The 19498-nt window shown below is 36.6% G+C and overlaps 1 protein-coding gene across 3 annotated transcripts in view; it reads left to right on the top strand.

Annotated features, from left to right (window-relative positions):
* Ly49si2 (immunoreceptor Ly49si2) overlaps positions 1-18493 on the top strand; it is a 41048-nt gene extending 22555 nt beyond the window's left edge. The window contains exons 7-9 of one of the 3 annotated variants that reach the window (XR_015685725.1): positions 713-868; positions 13269-13389; positions 18240-18493. Coding sequence is in view for 2 of the 3 variants with exons in the window: in XM_087658496.1 (XP_087514622.1) it covers positions 713-848 (136 nt within the window). In the remaining variant the exon portion in view is untranslated. Of the gene's footprint in view, positions 1-712; positions 869-947; positions 1162-13268; positions 14626-18239 lie in introns of those variants that run through there. The other 2 variants (XM_087658496.1, NM_001009498.2) reach the window with 2 other exon arrangements.
* The last annotated feature ends 1005 nt before the right edge of the window (positions 18494-19498 follow it).

The raw sequence follows: 19498 nt of genomic DNA, 5'->3' as shown, positions 1-19498 counted from the left end.
CTTTAGTTTCCACAAGAGAATGCTAATGATTTATTATTAAATAATTCATTTTTAATTCTTGTTTTGCTACATAGGCCAAACTGTTCCAGAACTCATAGTCCTTCTGTTTTACTGTAGTTATCTCTGTTTTCTATGATATTATTTTATTTAGATGCATTTTTTAAATAAAAGGGTAGTTGTGGTCTCTGATATACCATCCTGCAGAAATGAGAGTTGTGTTGCATACAGGGAGTTCATTAGATTACCATGTTTCCATCATTAATTATGAGGTCAGCAGGAAGAAAGGAAAACGGTCCCAAACATAAGAAACAATTCCTCTTATGTAATTGTATGTCAAACCTCCCCTTTCACTTTAAAACATAAACATATAAGTTCTTCTTCTATGTGCCAAGCACGTCTGTTTTACTATTATTCTAGAATTTTTATTGATAAAAATATTAATGTGAAAGGAAGTTTAGCATAAAAAATTCTTTAATAATAAATAAATTTTACCTGTTTACCAAAAAATTGGGCGTCTAAAACAAGATGGAAATTTTTGTGTGATTAGGAGACAATTTCCTTTTATGAGCTTAGAGAAAGATATTTTGGTGGTGAACTTATGATTAATAATTCTATATTCCATATACTTTTGTAAATATGATTTTGAAAACATGACTTATTTCAGGGAATTTTCAAAATTAAAGAGTTGCCAATTGTTGTTTTTGTTCTTTAGTTCCTTGAACCTAAAAAAATACAATGAAAAGTATGGAGGATGTATGTTCTTATCTCAAACAAGACTAGAAAATGCTATGTGCATGAACCGTTACCCATGTATTTGTCAGAAGAGACTTGAGAAATTCCCTGATTGACTCTCCAGCAAGAGTTAAAGGTAAAAATGGAATGTGCTGATCCTCATTTGTTTCCTCTAATAATGTGTGACTGCTTTCACACAGGTGTTTTGTTCACAGGATTTAGTCTGCTGTGCAAACAGCGAGATGAGCTGGAAGAGTGTGGGAATGTTCTCTGGAATCTGATATGGCAGAGCAGAGGCTTCTTCCATCCTGGTGAAGACAGGACACATTTTCTCGGGTGCATGGACATGGTTTGCTTCAAAGTCTCCAGGACTCTGCTCTTTCTGATTTCTTAAACTCTTATAGAATTAAATTAAATCCCAATAACCAACTTGAGTATTTCATTATGATTAGAATACATCCTGTTAATTGAAACTGGCCTGGTGGATCAAAAGTTAAGGATCATCTATAGCTACACACTGAATGTGAGGGCAGTTCAGATTACATGAGACCCTGTTTGAACTGTGGTTAGGACAAAACGGCAACCAACAGATTGGGAAAAGATCTTTACCAACCCTACAACAGATAGAGGCCTTATATCCAAAATATACAAAGAACTCAAGAAGTTAGACCGCAGGGAAACAAATAACCCTATTAAAAAATGGGGTTCAGAGCTAAACAAAGAATTCACAGCTGAGGAATGCCGAATGGCTGAGAAACACCTAAAGAAATGTTCAACATCTTTAGTCATAAGGGAAATGCAAATCAAAACAACCCTGAGATTTCACCTCACACCAGTGCGATTGGCTAAGATCAAAAACTCAGGTGACAGCAGATGCTGGCGAGGATGTGGAGAAAGAGGAACACTCCTCCATTGTTGGTGGGATTGCAGACTGGTAAAACCATTCTGGAAATCAGTCTGGAGGTTCCTCAGAAAATTAGACATTGAACTGCCTGAGGATCCAGCTATACCTCTCTTGGGCATATACCCAAAAGATGCCTCAACATATAAAAGAGACACGTGCTCCACTATGTTCATCGCAGCCTTATTTATAATAGCCAGAAAATGGAAAGAACCCAGATGCCCTTCAACAGAGGAATGGATACAGAAAATGTGGTACATCTACACAATGGAATATTACTCAGCTATCAAAAACAACGAGTTTATGAAATTCGTAGGCAAATGGTTGGAACTGGAAAATATCATCCTGAGTGAACTAACCCAATCACAGAAAGACATACATGGTATGCACTCATTGATAAGTGGCTATTAGCCCAAATGCTTGAATTACCCTAGATCCCTAGAACAAACGAAACTCAAGACGGATGATCAAAATGTGAATGCTTCACTCCTTCTTTAAATGAGGAAAAAGAATACCCTTGGCAGGGAAGGGAGAGGCAAAGATTAAAACAGAGACTGAAGGAACACCCATTCAGAGCCTGTCCCACATTTGGCCCATACATATACAGCCACCCAATTGGACTAGATGGATGAAGCAAAGAAGTGCAGACCGACAGGAGCCGGATGTAGATCGCTCCTGAGAGACACAGCCAGAATACAGCAAATACAGAGGCGAATGCCAGCACCAAACCACTGAACTGAGAATAGGTCCCCTATTGAAGGAATCAGAGAAAGAACTGGAAGAGCTTGAAGGGGCTCGAGACCCCAAAAGTACAACAATGCCAAGCAACCAGAGCTTCCAGGGACTAAGCCACTACCTAAAGACTATACATGGACTGACCCTGGACTCTGACCCCATAGGTAGCAATGAATATACTAGTAAGAGCACCAGTGGAAGGGGAAGCCCTGGGTCCTGCTAAGACTGAACCCCCAGTGAACTAGTCTATGGGGGGAGGGCGGCAATGGTGGGAGGGTTGGGAGGGGAACACCCATAAGGAAGGGGAGGGGGGAGGGGGATGTTTGCCCGGAAACCGGGAAAGGGAATAACACTCGAAATGTATATAAGAAATACTCAAGTTAATAAAAAAAAAAAAAAAAAAAAACAAAAAAAAAAAAAGAAAACAAAACATAAAAAGAAAAAAATTTTTCCTGACCCCACTCCCTCAAACAAACAAACCAACAAAAAACTGAAAATCTTCTTGGTATAATTGTCAATGTTCATTTAAGAAACCTACCTTTGACTTTTCTGCAAATGGTGAGGAGGGGCTCTGAGAAGTAAAGGAGAGAATGGAATGGGGGAAGCTTCATTGTGAGGAGTTTCTGGGCATAGAGGACATGCTGATATTGGGATTTATAACGTGAATAAATAAATAAATTTAAAAATACAGTATAATTGAGAGATAGAATGTAGTTGTAGGTTTTGGTTTTTTATATGTTACATGATACTATTTGGTTTGGATTTGAATTTTTTCATCTAGAAGTCTTTCTAGTTGTTATAAACATTTCTTTTGGAGATAAAATATAATTTGAAGTTTGGTGAACATCTGCAAGCATAGTTCAAGGAATTGCTGAATATATTTTATCTAAGGCATCAGTTGTTCCACCCACCTAATTTAATCCATCTATCATGAGTTGTGGCCTTGTAGAAATGATGGTAATAATTGAAGTTGGTGAGATGTAGTGGCTTACACTGTGACCTTGGCATTTATGAAGCTATGAAGTGATTGCTGAAAAATAAATAAAGGGAGAGTTTACAACATAGTACCAAACAAACCAAATAAAATCAAGACATGCATGTTCCTCAATATTTTCCAGGGCAACACTTTGGGTTTTTCTTTTGTTTGTTCAGAGAGAGCTTCTCTGTGGGCTACCCTGAGTCTCTCTCTCTCTCTCTCTCTCTCTCTCTCTCTCTCTCTCTCTCTCTCTCTCTCTCTCTCTCTCTTTTTCTCCCTCTCCCTCTCAACAGGAAGACTTAGAACTCAGAGATTCCTTTGCCTCTGCCTCAAGAAGGCTGAGATAAATGCGTGCATATGGTTTTAAAATTTTTACCTTTATATTTTGAAAATTATGTTCTGGAGTCAGACTGTGCATGTAACATAATAAACCAACTACAGGTCATGAGAAATGTATAGAACACACACACACACACACACACACACACACACACACACACACTCACACACACACACCTTGGATCTTGCTATATAGGCAAGGCTTTTCTCAAATTCATGGAGATGTGCCTTTGCCTCCCTTATGCTGGCATTAAAAAAATGTGGCACCATACCCAGCTGAAAAACATGGTCCTTGATCAATAAGTAAACTTCTTATCCTCTATCAAATCCAAACAGAGAATTTCCTTCTCCTCTCAAAATCCTTTCTTACCCCTCTCTGTGCTCTTACACTGTAAATTAGTTCTATTTCTATGACAGCATAGTATCTGCCTTCTTTTTGCTAAGTCATATTTTAACATTAACCTACAACTTCTTTTTAAAACAATATTTCAATAGTTATGTAATAATGTCATACCATGTATTTCAATCATATTCATTTCCTTTCATCTGACTACGTCCTTGCTCCTTTTTCCCTACCCACTCAAGTCTCTCTTCTCTATTTACTTTTCTCTTGCTTTTTTTGAAACCCATCAATTCAAGCTGTATTGTAAGCTACTGTGGGATGTGGGACATGTCCTGGAGATGTTTCATTGAAAACATTAACAAGATTAACAAAATTTTGGCTATATTAACCAAAGTAAACTGAGAGGATACAAGTTAACAAAATCAGTGATGAAAAGACAGACATTATAACAGGCACAAGAGGGAACTCAGGGAGTCATAAAGGCTTATATTAAAAATCTACATTCACTCAGGTGACCATCAGCTGCCACTAACATTGGAACACATAGGGACAAACATTTCCAAATTCTTTTTTGAAGTCAGAGAATGTTTAGATTGGATATCATCCTAATGAAATTTTTCTTTAATGAGTAGGAAATGAAATTTACTGGTGATTCTTAGTAGTTTTGGTTTGAATTTTATTTGACCAGATAGTAAAGTACCTAGTTATGCTAGTTTCTTATTTTGTTGCTTGGAATATCTTTCCATCCTTTCATCATATGTGATGTGTATGTATGCGTCCATATGTGTGTGTGTGTGTGTGTGTGTGTGTGTGCATGTGTGTGTGGTCTCCTTCTGCCTGGGTGTCAGAGAAGAGGCCCACTTGTTACAAAAGAATCTTTCCTTGAACAGAGATGGGAGTTTCAATATTGTGTTCACAGTTGTGTAAGTATGTCAGTGATGCAGTGAACAAGACTCAAATGATAAAAATGTGAATTATTACAATGAACGTTTCTTACCATTCATCTGGACTGTTTAACTTTAATTGTTATGCTTATCATCCATTATTAATTAATTTTTATAATACTATAGGCTCTTACTTGCTCCTTTATCCTTAGACTCCACCTCTAACATTTAAATAATGCGCTATAATTCCAGACAAGTAAGGGCTATATATGTTTTCCTATAATTTTAGCAAACATGTGCAGTAAGAGTGTTCAACAGTGACCCCTCCTGCTTCTAGTTTAGTGGCAGGACACAGGGTCTATTATAGGAGACTTTTCACTAAAGTGACATTTATGTCTTAGCAATCTCATCACTTTCTCAGGAATCTGCAATACAGTCCATTACAGAAACACATTTTCCCTGCATAAGATTAACCCTTGGCACAGCATATCCTGAAATGGTCAGTTATCTTCTTACCATGTCACCTACATTCTCAGAGGCCATAGTATTGGGCTTGCTCTTCATAACCAAGAAGTGAGGCTGCCTGATCTGAGTAATTGGATGGCAATAGGGAAAGAAATTGACCTCCGTGCCTGTGTGCAAAATGGAAGATACATGAAGACCATGGAAGTGAATGGTTTGTAAGAGCTATCCCATGGTGATGATCTTCACTGGTTTTGTCCATAATATATATTTTATAATATTCTTATGTTATGTAAAAGATATTTATATTTAGAAATGAGTATTCAAAAGAATATAAGTGGTTAAGATTCTGACAGTCTGTTTCCATTTGTTGCTGAAGAAATTTCTCCTAATATGTAGGTTGTGTTTTTCCTAGAGAAATGGTTTCAGAATCAGCTTGAATCCTTTTCCATTTAGAACATGATGCACAGTTTATATGCGAATTTAATACATGTTTGAAATACTACAGCATAAAATAAATTTTAATGTCACATAATGGTATAATTTTCCAGTTTCTACAATAAACAAATTTTAAATCATATTTTAAAATATATTCCGTAATTGTAGTTGATCTCATTCCACTCATATGTAAGACACATTAAACCTTTCCAAATATCTTCTCTCTCCTATTCAAATGTTGGCACTTCCAATTTAGGACTACAGAAAAGAGGACACTGAGGATGAATATTACCCATAAGCTTTTGTGGTCATCTGAACTTTGCATCTGAATAATTTCATGAAGTGTTAGATTTATTTAATGCAATGTAAATTTAGGAGTCTGGAGCTGGGAAAATGTAAGTTGAAGACTTTCTTTGGCTCTAGAGTAAGACTCGTCTAAGAAACACGTTCACAAATTATTTCATGAATTCAGGGACTCTAACTCCCTGAAGTTTTCAATAAAATAACTTATATAACTGACATTGGATTTGACATAAATGAGTTAATACTGGGAAATCACTTAAACATGAACTTGGAAGAAGTAAAGGGCTGGAGAACAGTAGAAGAGAAAACAGATACACGAATAAATGAGACCTGTTATGGTTCTTCCTTTCCCACAAAAGACAGCAAATTCATCATGAGATGTTTCATTTTCTTTACAGAAGTTACTTCAGCCCAAATTTCTACAAACACTTATTTGATTGCATTATCCTATATTACCAAAGGAAAATGTCCATTGTTTATGGCCCATTCTAACTGTGAGTTTCCTCAACCTTTCACACTGGTGCAGGGGCTAAGAGGATTGTGGACAAAGGCTATTTTCTCATTTTACATGGCTTTCCTCGATTTTTATTTCTGTTTTCTTATTAAATTATTTTATTTATACTCCAAATGTTGCCTGTGTTCCCAGCCCCTGACTCAGAGTTTTTCACCATACCACTGCAACTTACCTCTGAAAGCATGCTCCCATTCACAAAGCCCCTCATGTCCACCTCACAACCCTCCAACATTCCTCTTCCCTGGTGCATCAAGTCTCTACATAATTAGACACATATACTACCACTGAGGCTAGACAAGGCAGTCCTCTGATACAAATGTTCCCTGGGGGGCTTTGAATCAGCCCATGAATGCTCCTTGGTTGGTACTCAATCTCTGAAAACTCTAAGAAGTCCAAGTTAGTTAATACTGTTCTTCTTCCTATTGGGATGCCATCCCTTTCAGATCCTTCTGTCTTTCCCTAACTCTTCCACAGGTGTTCCTGATCTCAGCCTAATACTTAGGCATTAAGTATCTGCATCTATCTCAGTCAGCTATTGGTTGAGCCTCTCTGAAGACAGCTAGGCAAAGCTTCTGTGCAAGCATAACATATTGTCAGTAATAGTGTCTGGGTTTAGTTCCTGCATATAGAATAGATCCAAAGTTGGCTGGTCACTGGATGGCCTTTCCTTCATCTTCTACTTCATTTTTGTCCATGCATTCCTTTTAGACAGACAAAATTCTGAGTCATAAATTTTAAAGATGGTTTTGTGGCCCATTTCTGGACTGGAGGCCCTGTCTATTGACTGGAAATGGTCTCTTCAAGTTCCCTCTCCATATGGTTGGGCATTTCAGCTAAGGTCATCCACATTGAGTCCTGAGAGCCTCTCACATCCCAGGGCTCTAACTCAAATCATGCCCAGGGAGCTTCATATATCCATTCACTCTCCTGGCCTCTGGCTTTCTCTTCTGTCTCCAAACTATGTGATCTTGCCTTCCTTATCCCTGACTCTTCCCTCCCCACTAGCTCCCTGATCACTCCCTCTGCCTCCTACGACTCCTTGCTCTCCCTTCTAAGTAGAATTCAAGCACCCATACTTGGATCTTCCTTCTTCTTTAACCTCCTAAAGTGTGTGAGTTATATCAGGGGACTTTTATATTTTTGACTAATTTCCACTTATCAGTGAGTACATACCATGCATGTCATATTTTGTCTTAGTTACCTTATTCAGAACATATTTCTGGTTCCATCCATTTGCCTGCAAAATTCAATATGTCCTCTTTTTAATAACTGAATACTTTCTATTGTGTAAATGAATCACATATTCTGTATCTATTTATCAGATGAGTGGCGTCATAGTTGTTTCCAGCTTCTGGCAATTACCAAAAAAAGTAGCTAAGAACATATTTGAGCATGTGTCTTTATGGTAGTTTGGAGAATATTTTACATATGCCCAGGAGGGCTATAGCTGTTCCTTCAGGTAAAACTATTTCCGATTCTGAGAAACTGTCACATTGTTTCTCAGAGTGGTTTTACCAGTTTGTCATACCACTAGCAATGACATAGTTTTCCTACTTCTCCACTCCCTAAACAGTATGTGCCAGTATGTCACTTAAGTTTTTGATCGTAGACATTCAAGTTGGGATAAAGTTGAATAACGAGTTTGTTTAAATTTTGCATTTTTCTCATAAAAAGTGCTTTAAATATTTCTTTAAGCACTTCTTGGCCATTCAAAATTCTTCTGTTGTGAATTCTTTGTTTAACTCTGTACCCCAATTTCTAATTAAGTTTTTGGTTTTCTGGAGTCTGCCTTCTTGTGTTCTTTGTAAATTTTGGATATTAGCCTTCTATCAGATGTAGGTTTGTTAAAAATCTTTTCCCAATCTCTAGGTTGCCATTTTGTCTTACTGACAGTGTCCTGTGCCTTATAGAAGTGTTTGGTTTCCTGAGATACGATTTGTCAGTTGTTAATCCTAGAGCCTATGCCATTGGTGTTCTCTTTAGGAAAATTTCCTGTTTTGAGGTGTTTGAGGTTCTTTCCCATTTTATCTTCTATTGGATTCAGTGTATCAAGTTTTATGAGGTGATCCTGGATTCACATGAACTAGAGCTTTGTAGAAGCTGATAAATATGGATCAATATTTATTCTTTTACAGACAAAGTGCCAGTTAAGCTATCGTCATTTGTTGAAGATGCTCTCTTTTGTCTACTATATGATTTAGGCTTCTTTGTCAAGTTTCCATAAGTGTATGGGTTTATTTCTGTGTCTTCAATTCTATTTCATTGATCTACATCTCTGTCTCTATACCAATGCCGTACAATTTCTTTCTCTATTGTTCTTTAATACAGCTTGAGTCCAGGAATGGTAATTCCTCCAGAAGTTCTTTTAATATTGATTATTGTTTCCTCTATCATGTTTTTGTTTGTTTTTCCATATGAAGTATCTATATATGTGAATAATTGTGTTGTAATTTAATGGGAATTGTACTGAATTTGGAGATTTGATTTGGTAAGATAGCTATCTTCACTAAGTTAATCCTATTGATCCATTTAGATCAATTTATCAATGATCATAGAAAACTTTTTTGCCCTTAGAAAGTTATTTACATTTTATTCTACTTATTACATATTGATTTATTTTCTATTCAAAATTTACATGCAGTATTTTGATTATAGTATTCTTCTTTTGTAATTATTTATTTTTACACTCCCAATTTTATTACCGTCCTCTTACACCCACCAAACTGTTCCAAATCTTGTACCTCCTCCCTGCCCAACCCCTTTTTATCCACCCTTAAGTGTTCAAGGCTAGGAATTTAATATTGTACGTACCTAATTTGGATTAAATTTACTAGTTTCTCCAATTGTCTGTGAGTGTCCTTTCACATGTCTCTTATGATCATTCTTCACACATTAAGGGTCTTTTTTAAAATCACAGCATTTTTTTAATCTAGCATAATATGCTACTATGTTTTCCCCCTTCTTATAACAATGAGTTTATCTTTTTTTCCTTCTTTATTCTTTATATTTTCTTTATCTACATTTCAAATGTTAACCTCCTTCCTAGTTTCCCCTCTGGAAACTCCTTATTCAATATCCCCACCCTTGCCTCTGTGAGTATGCTCCCCCACCCAACCACCCACTCCCTCCAGGCTTCCAACCCGGCATTCCCCTAGATTAGGGCATCAAGCTTTCACAGAAACAAGAACCTTTCCTCCCATTGATGCCTGACAAGACCATCATCTCTTACATATGCTGGTGGAGCCATGGGTCATTCCATGTGTACACTTTGAAGTTTAGTCACTGAGAGCTCTGGGTGTCTGGTTGGTTGATATTTTTGTTCTTCCTATGTGGTTGCAAACAAATAGGCTTAATCCCAAGGTTGCAGAGATGATACTATATAAGTAAAACCATCAACATAATACACTGTATAGACAAATTCAATGAAAAAAACCCATACATGATCATCTCATTCCTTGCTAAGAAAGCATTTGACAGAATTCAATACCACTTAATGCTAAAATTCTTAGAAAGATCAGGAATGCAAGTCCCATATCTAAATATAGTAAAAGCAACGTATGACGAATTGGTAAAAAGCATCAAACTAAGTGGTGAAAAACTAACTAAGCAATTCCACTAAATTCAGGGACTAGACAAGACTGCCCAGTCACTCCATATCGATTCGTAATAATACGTGAAGTTTTGCCAGAGCAATTAGACAATAAAGGAAGTCAAAGAGATACAAATTGAAAAGAAGTCAAAATATCACTATTTGCAGATGATAAGATAGTATACTTAATTGACCCCAAATATTCCACCACAGAGTTCCTGAACCTGATAAACCAGCAAAGGGGCTGGATATAAAATTAACCCAGAAAATCAGCAGCTTTCCTCTACTCAATGGAAAATCTTTTCATCTTCTGAGGTCTTGTTCCTTCAGAGACTTTTATTTCTTGTCATACAGATCTTTCATTTGTTTGGTTAAAGTTACAGAAAAATATTTTATATTATTTGTGTATAGTGGGAAGTGTGTTGTTTCCCTAATTTTTCCCTCAGCTCCTTTATTATTTGAATAATGGAAGGCTACTATTTTTTTTGAGTTTATATTTTATTGACCCATTTGCTGAAGTTGTTTCTCACCTCTAAAAAATTTTGGTGGAATATTTGCGGTCCATTTTTATACTATCATATCATCTGCAAATAGTGATATTTTGACTATTTCCTTGAAATTTTGTATCTATTTTATCTTTTGTTTTCAAATTGCTGTAGTTAGAACTTCCATTATTGTACTTAATAGGGAGGAGGGCAGCGTTGTCCCTGATTTTAGTTGGATTGCTTCAAGTTTCTCCCCAATTTATTTGATGTTGGCTGTCAGTTTGCTATACATTGTTTTTATTGTGTATAGATATGTGAAATGAATTCTTGATCTCTCCAAGGCTTTTAACATGAAGAGATATTGGATTTTGTCAAAGTCTTGTTCTGTGTCTAGTGAAATGATCATTTGATTTTTTCTTTAACTTTGTTTAGAGATTAGGTTGACATAAATTGAACCATCTCTGCATCCCTGGAAATGGAGCCTATTTGGCCTTTGTGAATGATCATGTTGATGTGTTCTTGGATTCAGAATTTTATTAATATTTTGCATAGATATTTAAAAGTGAAACTACTCTGAAGTTCTCTTTCTTTGTTAGGTCTTTGTGTCAGTTGACTATCAATATAAATGTAGCTTCATAGAATGAATGAGAAATGTTCTTTTTGTTTATATTTTATGGAATAACTTGAGGAGAATTGATATTAGCTCTTCTTTAGATGTCTAGTAGAATTCCGCATTATGAACTTCTGACCCTGAGCTTTCCTTCTTTTTTTTATTTTTATTTTTCGATTGGGGGTGTATTAAACTCTGCTTTTCTTTTTTTATTAGTTTATGGACTGTTCAGATAGTTAAACTTATCTCGATTTAACTTTGGTGCATGTTTTATGTAGAGGTCAGTGGTAAGAAAGACGAGCATAAGATAGCCAAAGAAGAGAAATGGTTCAGAAGGTAACTAACTTCTAGTAATGAACACAGGTCGTACATTCTTTCTGCTGCTTCTGCTCTTTTTTCTCTGAGTTCTGTGGGCTGTAGGATGGGAGGGAATCAATATGTCTCTATAGACTAAAAAACATTTTCTCTTCACTCTAAGACTTTGACAGTTCTGCCACTTGATACTGTACACTTACTATTGCAAAGAGAATCATCCCTGGCCAAGGTTGACAGCATAAATATGAATGTCAACACTAAATTTGGCAGCCTAATCACTTAGCATTGTTACTATAGAAGGTGCCTTTTAGGGCTTCTGAACTCCCTAATCCTGGTAGTTTGATTGAGATTACAATACCAAATATAATTTTATTTTTTTGCTTTTTAAAAAGATTTATTTATTTATATGAGTACATTGTCACTTTATTCAGAAATACCAGAAAAGGGCATCAGATTCTGTTACAGATGGTTTTCAGGAATTATTTGGATTCAGGGAATTGAACTGAGGACCACTGGAAGGGCAGTCACTGCTTTTAAACTCTGAGTCATCTCACCAGCACAAATAACACTTTTTCCCATGTTATAAAGTCTCATCTCTAAAAGGATGGCAGCTAGCTAAAATAATGGTACCACTGCCATATCATGCCTAGCAGGTCAGCATTACAGTATTTAGGGTTCTGTGCCCTCTAGGAGAATAGATATCTTTTCTCTCCCAGTAGGCTGCAAGGCATCTTGGAATCTTTTTAAACCAAACTATGAAAAATGTTTCTGATTGGTTTGTGACTGTTTTCTCTATGTGGTAATGTTAAAGTCTGTAGTGTTTCTAGCAATAGCAACGATTAGTTATGGTGGGAAACTCAGGGCAATAGCAATAAACTTTGCTATGCTGTAAACCTCTGTGATCTTCCTGACCAGTCATTCCTTTAGTGATAACCCTATCTTGAACATTGTTTTTATTTAATTGCTCATGTTTTTATGATTTTATCTTCTTTTCAGTGTTATATTTTTATATTTTCAGCTAATGTATCTTTTGAAGAATATATTTTGATCAGATTTCCTACCCCTAACACCTCCCAGAACCTCCACATCTTCCTATCCACCTAACTTCCTCTATCTCTCCCAAGAAACAGAAAATCAAATAAACAACAGCTATAAATTAAATCATAGATTAATATACTTAAAAAATGTCAAATTTACACAAAACCCTAATTCACTAAAGAATCACTGTGTCTATATTGTCTTTCTCACCTATGAACTTAGTAAGTAGTGATTGTATGTGCAGCATTTTATGCATTCTTTCATTTGTTTAATTCACTCTTGATCACATAAGGACTCTGGTCCCCCATAGTAAAGTCCTATGCACAATTGTTTTTTGTCCTCTTAATTCCCTCCTCTATTTTTATATCCCATTATATATTTTACGTCCTGCTTAATGGTGCATTTATATACATTAAAGGTTGAATTTTCTTCTTTAGATTTTTGTGGTTCTCCTAAAATAACATTGGTAGTAACATATATTTTAAATCGCCTTTTATATCACTTAAAAATCACTTTAATATTAATTGCATTTTGTTCTTTTTAGATAAAGATTTATTTACTCAACTTGTGTCGAGGTCCTGATCCTTATGTCTCCATCTCTTAGGTGCCGGGAACCCAGGAAGATTTGATTCTGTCCCGTTCGTTTTTTTCCATGAAGATATCAACCATTCTATTTTATATGCTTTAGATAATCATCCTACTCTGTAAAGATTTCTGCTTCAGAGGTAATGTTTCTGCTGGCTTTAATCACCTGATGTCACTTTCTTAGGGTTAATCACTGAGTTCCCTCTGAGAGGCAGCAGAAAGTATCTAAGCCATGGTAAAGTAGTAGCTTTCTCAGGAATCTTTCAGTGCCTGGGAACATGGGACATCTCACTCAATTCTGTTTCAATGTGCCCCTGCCAGTGAGGATAGCTAGGGTACAAATTTGCAGAAAAACAAATAACTCTCTAATTGCCGTCCACACTCTCAAGCAAGTTCTTGCAGAACTGGCCAGGGAACAGACATGCTTACAAGATGTATTCACTTCTACTGTATCTAATAACTCTCTCTGTTGTTTATGGCCACCTTGGATTCATTTATCCTTTTTTTTCTGTGCCTACAGTAAATATAAATATTCTCTTTCTCCCTGGATTAAATCCAAGGTTAAAGAAAGGTGATCATATGTTAATGATTTATCCCTTTGCCATTTTCTTTTTTCTTTTTTTTTTTTTTTCTTTTTTTCGGAGCTGGGGACCGAACCCAGGGCCTTGTGCTTGTTAGGCAAGCGCTCTACCACTGAGCTAAATCCCCAACCCCTCCTTTGCCATTTTTTTTCCCAAAAAGCTTGGGAAATGGCTTTCTCTTTCTGATATTTCTGACATAGATTTTTTTCCTAGGATATTCTAGTTCACATTCACTGTATTTTACCAACAAGTCTTGAACTCCTGACCTCCATGCAATGGTTTTCTTAGAATTTAAATGATCATTTCACACAGTTCCTCTATTCTTCTTTCCCTGCCAGGTTCTGCTGATACTATCAAGTGTCAGCTCTACTGAAGCTTTAGCCTGTAGGGATCTGCTTCCTGACTGTACATCAAGTGGTCTTTTAATTATTACTTAATATTTGATTAGGACCTTGTTCTATATCTAACCAGGGTTAATATCCTACTAATTCAGCCACCCAAATTATGAGGTTATTGACCTGCCTCACCTTTCATAGTCTCATAACAGTGTTATGTATTTTGGTCTACATTAAAGTATGTTTTCCTAAGAATATTGTTGTGCCACTTAATACAACGTCTAAGTTATTTCTCACCTACTTTGTGGGGTATGAAGTGTGAAATCAGGTTGTCATTTTGTGTGAGTCATGTTACTGGCCCAAGAAGCTTTTTATGACTTCAGAGAAATTTAACAGTTTTATTTATGCACTTCTGATTAAGTTCATATTGTGTACACTTTGGTTAATAAACCTTGTTTTCAAAAACCTTGGCCTAAATCAATATGCTTTAAACTTAAACAACTGCCCATTTTATATTTTTGTTTTCTAATGATTTATCTGTAATGAAATCATTATCTAAGAGAGAGACTATGTATCTTTCAGTGTCACAGATACAGATAATGATGACTGTGGTAAAGCCACTCCATATCTGTTCAAAGACAGTACATCTATTTCCAGATTTGGTGTGAGAAGGGAAGGAAAGATAAAAGTGGAATATTTTGCTATATTTGTTGATTTCCTGTAATGATTTGTGACTACTTAGTGACCAAATGATTTAACCTCAGGTCTCAGGCTACCATGTAAATAGGGTGATGGACTAGAAAGGGAAGAAATGTTCTTTTGAAATTTGACTTAAAATGGTAAAGGCCATTTTTCTTCCTCTTTTACAAAGCAGCTTTGAAGTACATTGGTTGAATGCACATATCTGCATCTGACTCTTTCAGCAGCTCCTTGGGTTTTTTAGAGGGCAACCATTATAGTTTTCCTTTTGTGAATGCCCCAGAGCCTTGGTAATGGTGTCAGGTCTTGGGGCCTCTCCTTGAGCCTGATGCCACTTGAGGCCTGTTGCTGGATCTTCTTTCCATCAAGCTCTGCTTCATTTCGATCCCTTCATCTTATATACAGGAACAGATCTTTGAATGTGGGATAGCAGCCCCATCCCTCACTTGATGCCCTTTCTCTCTGTGGTAGTTTGGCGCAAATAGTTCTGTCCCCCACTGTAGGGCATTTTATCAAGGGTACCCCCTTTGAGTCCTGAGAGCTCTCACCTCCCAGATCTCTGGTATATTCTACAGGATTTTCCCAACCTCCCTCCCTGAGGTTTCCAGTTTTCATTCTTTCTGCTGGCCTTCGGGGCTTCAGTCCTTTTCCCCCACCCAATACCAGATCATGTTCCCCTCTTCCCTTACCCCATGACGTATACATCTCCTGTCCCTCACTCTCTCCCCCTCTTATTGTTGTTTTCTTCTCCCTCCTAAGTGGGACGAGTTGTCCTCATTTGGGCCCTTCACCTTGTTAATATTTTTGAGTTCTGTAAACTGTATCTTGGGTATTATTTTTGGCTAATATCCAGTTATTAGTGAGAACATACCATGCATGTTATTTGGGTCTGAGTTACCTCCCTCAGGATATTTTCTAGTTCCATCCATTTGTCTACAAGTCTCAGGATGGCCTTTTCTTAATAGCTGAGTAGTATTCCATTGTGTAAATGAAAAATATTTTCTGTATCCATTCTTCTGTCCTGGGACATCTGGGTTGTTTCCAGATCTTTGCTAATACGAATAAGGCCACTATGAGCACAGTAAAACATGTGGCCTGTGGCATAGTGGGGCATCTTTTGGGTACTTCCCAAAGAGTGCTATTTCTTGGTCTTTGCGTAGGTCTATCTCCAATTTTCTGAGTAACCTCCAAATTGATTTCCAGAGTGGGTGTACCAGTTTGCAATCCCACTAGCAATGGCAGAGTGTTCCTATTTCTCCACATCCTGGCCAACATGTTTTGTCCCCTGATGTTTTGATCTTATCCATTCTGACTAGTATAAGGTAGAATCTCAGGGTCATATTGATTTGCATTTCAGTGATAACTAAGTAATTTGAACATTTCTTTAGGTTCTTCTTAGTAATTTCAGATTCCCCTGATGTGAATTATCAGTTTAGGTGTATATCCCACTTTGATTGATTTTTTTTTTTGGTGGTTATTCAGGGATGTTTTGATTCACGTTTCCCTGATGACCATCACCAAACCCAGTCATTATTGGGGATGCCAAGAGGTGCAGGCTAATAGGAGACTGATACAGCTTTGTCATGAAAGGCTCTGCCAGAGCTGGATAAATACAGAGGCAGAACCTCACAGTCAATGATTGGAATGAGAACAGGTATCCCAAAGTATAAGTTAAAGAAAGGAGTGAGGTAGAGGAGATGGGATTCAACCCAATAGGAAGAACAATATCAACTAAATGACCCCACAGAGCTCCCAGGCACTATACTACCCACTAAAGTGTACACATGGAGCGACCCACAGCTCCAGCTCCATATGTAGCAGAGCATAGACTTGTCGCACATCAATGGGAGGAGAGACCCTTGATCCTATGAAGCCTCGATTCTCCAGTACAGGGGAATGCCAGGGATAGTCAGCAGGAGGGAGTGGTTTTGTGGATGAAGGTGTAACCTTATGGAGATTGCAGGGTGGAGGGATTGGATAGTGAGTTTCCAGATGGGAAACCAGGAAGGGGGATTAATATTTATAACAGAAATATAGAAAATATCCAGTAAAAGAAAGAAAAAATGAAAAAAAAGTACATAAAAAATGAAATCTCAGCCCAAGTAGTTTGAGTGGGTTTCATGCTCTTTCTCCTTTCTTTGACCGAGACTCAGTAACCCTTACTAAGCTCAAGCTCTCTATGTATGAAAGACTTTCCTTGTATCTTAAATCCTCCACTTTCATCTTCCAAATACTGGAACTACAGTTGTTTCCCAGCAGATCTGGCTGCACTTAGTGTTATGAATCTCAGTTTTGAGTGCATTCTTTATTTAGTTACCTCTATGGGGAAACACTAGCTTCAGTGCTGCCCTGACCATCTAAGTTTCTTCCAATTCCTGCTAACAACTCAGGTTGAGTAGAAATCTGATTTCCATTACTTTATACAAGGGAAAAATAATGATTAATTATTAAATAATTCATTTTTAATTCTTGTTTACCACATAGCCCAAGCTGTCCCAGAACTCACAGTCCTTTTGTTTTATTGGTAGTTATCTCTGTTATCTAACATATTATTTTATTTAGCTGCATTTTTTTTAAACAGAAGGGTATTTGTGGTCTCTCATAAACCAATCTGCAGAAATCAGAGTTGTGTTGCATGCATACAGGCAGTTCATTAGATTACCATGTTTACATGAAGCTTCATTAATTATGAGGTCAGCAGGAAGAAAGGAAAAGAGTCCCATACATAAGATACATGCCCTAATATGTGATTGTATGTCAAATCTCCCCTTTCACTTTAAAACATAAATATATGTTTTTGTTCTTTGTGCCAAACTCATCTGTTTTACTATTATCCTAGCATTTTTATTGACCAAAATATTAAAGTGAAACAAGTTTAGCATGAAATAATTCTTTGGAAATATTGAAAATCCATTTTACCTGCTGCCCAAAAATTGTGAGTGTGAAAAAAGATAGAAACTTTTCATGTCATCATGAGACAATTTCCTTTTATGAGCTTAAAGAAAATACATTTTGGTGGTGAACTTATGACTAATTTATCTACATTCCATATACTTTGGCGAACAGAAATTTAAAAACATGACTTATTGCAGGGAATGTTCAAAATTAAACAGTTGCCAATTGGTGATTTTGTTCTTTAGTCCCTTGAACCTAATGAAATACGATCAAAAGCATGGAGGATGTATGTTCTTATCCAAAACAAGACTAGAAAATGCTGTGTGCAAAAAATTCTACCCATGTATTTGTAAGAAGGAACTGGATATGTTCCCTGATTGTCTCTCCAATGAGAGTTAAACGTAAAATTGAAATATGCTGATCCTCATTTGTTTCCTGTAATAATGTGTGACTGCTTTCAAACAAGTGTTTTCTTCATAGGACTTAGCCTGTTGTACAAACAGAGAGATGAACTGGAAGAGTTTTGGAATATTCTCTGGAATCTGATATGGCATAGCAGAGGTTTGTTCCTTCCTGTTGAAGACAGGAGACATTTCCTCTGGTGCATGGACATGGTTTGTTTCAAAGCCTCCAGGACTTTGCTCTTTCTGATTTTTTAAACTCTTATAGAACTAAATAAATCCCAATAAACAGCCTGATTATTTCATTAAGATTTGAATAAATTCTCTTAATTGAAAGTGGACCAGGTGGATCAAGAGTTAAGGGTCATCTTCAGCTATACACCAAATTTGAGGGCAGTTCAGATTACATGAGACCCTGTTTCAAAACAAAACATAAAAATGAAAACAAAAGATCCCTTCAAACCACTTCCCTGAATACACAAAACCTGAACACCTTCTTGGCATAATTGACAATGTTCATTTAAGAAAGCTACATGTGACTTTTCGCAAGGCGTGAGGAGGCGCTCTGAGAAGGGTAGGAGAGAAAGGAATGTGGGAAGGATCTGTGTGAGAGTTTCTGGTAGTAGAGTAGGTGCTGATATTGGAATGTGTAAAGTGAATAAATGAATTAATTTATTTTAAAAAGATAGTTCAATTACAAGATAGAATATAGTTGTAGGTTTTGGTTTTTTATATATTAGTTGATACTATTTGCTTGGATTTGAATTTTTTTATCTAGAAAATTTTCTAGTTGTTACAAACATTTCTTTTGCTCATGAAATATAATTTCAAGTTTGGTTAACATTTGTAAGCATAATTCAAGGAACTACTGAATATCTTTCATCTAAGGTATCAGTTGTCCCACACACCCACTTTAATCCATCAAGAATTGTGGCCTTGTAGAAATGATGGTAATAACTTAAGTTGGTGAGATGTAGTGGCTTACACTGTGACCTTGGCAATTAGGAGGTTATGACGTGGTTGCTGAAAAATAAATAAAGCAAGAGCCTACGTCATAGAACCAAACAAATCAAATAAAATCAAGATATTCGTGTTTCTCAATATTTTCCAGGGACAACACTTTGTATTATACAACCACGCACAAATGACCAATCTCAGAACACTTAAGTTTGATACAGTAACTTGTTCTAATCTAGAATCTGTGTACCTATCCAATGATTGGATACTTTTACTGTAGGTATTTTCTCCATGTTCAGGATCCTCCTGTTCACTCACCAATGGTGTCATCTTAGTGTTCTTTTGTCCTGAGTATTTTTTTTTATGTTTTCTATTGTTTCA

This window comes from Rattus norvegicus, chromosome 4 (assembly GCF_021556685.1).
Source record: "Rattus norvegicus strain SHRSP/BbbUtx chromosome 4, alternate assembly SHRSP_T2T, whole genome shotgun sequence".
NCBI lineage: Eukaryota > Metazoa > Chordata > Mammalia > Rodentia > Muridae > Rattus > Rattus norvegicus.
This window is presented reverse-complemented; position numbering and strand designations above follow the sequence as displayed.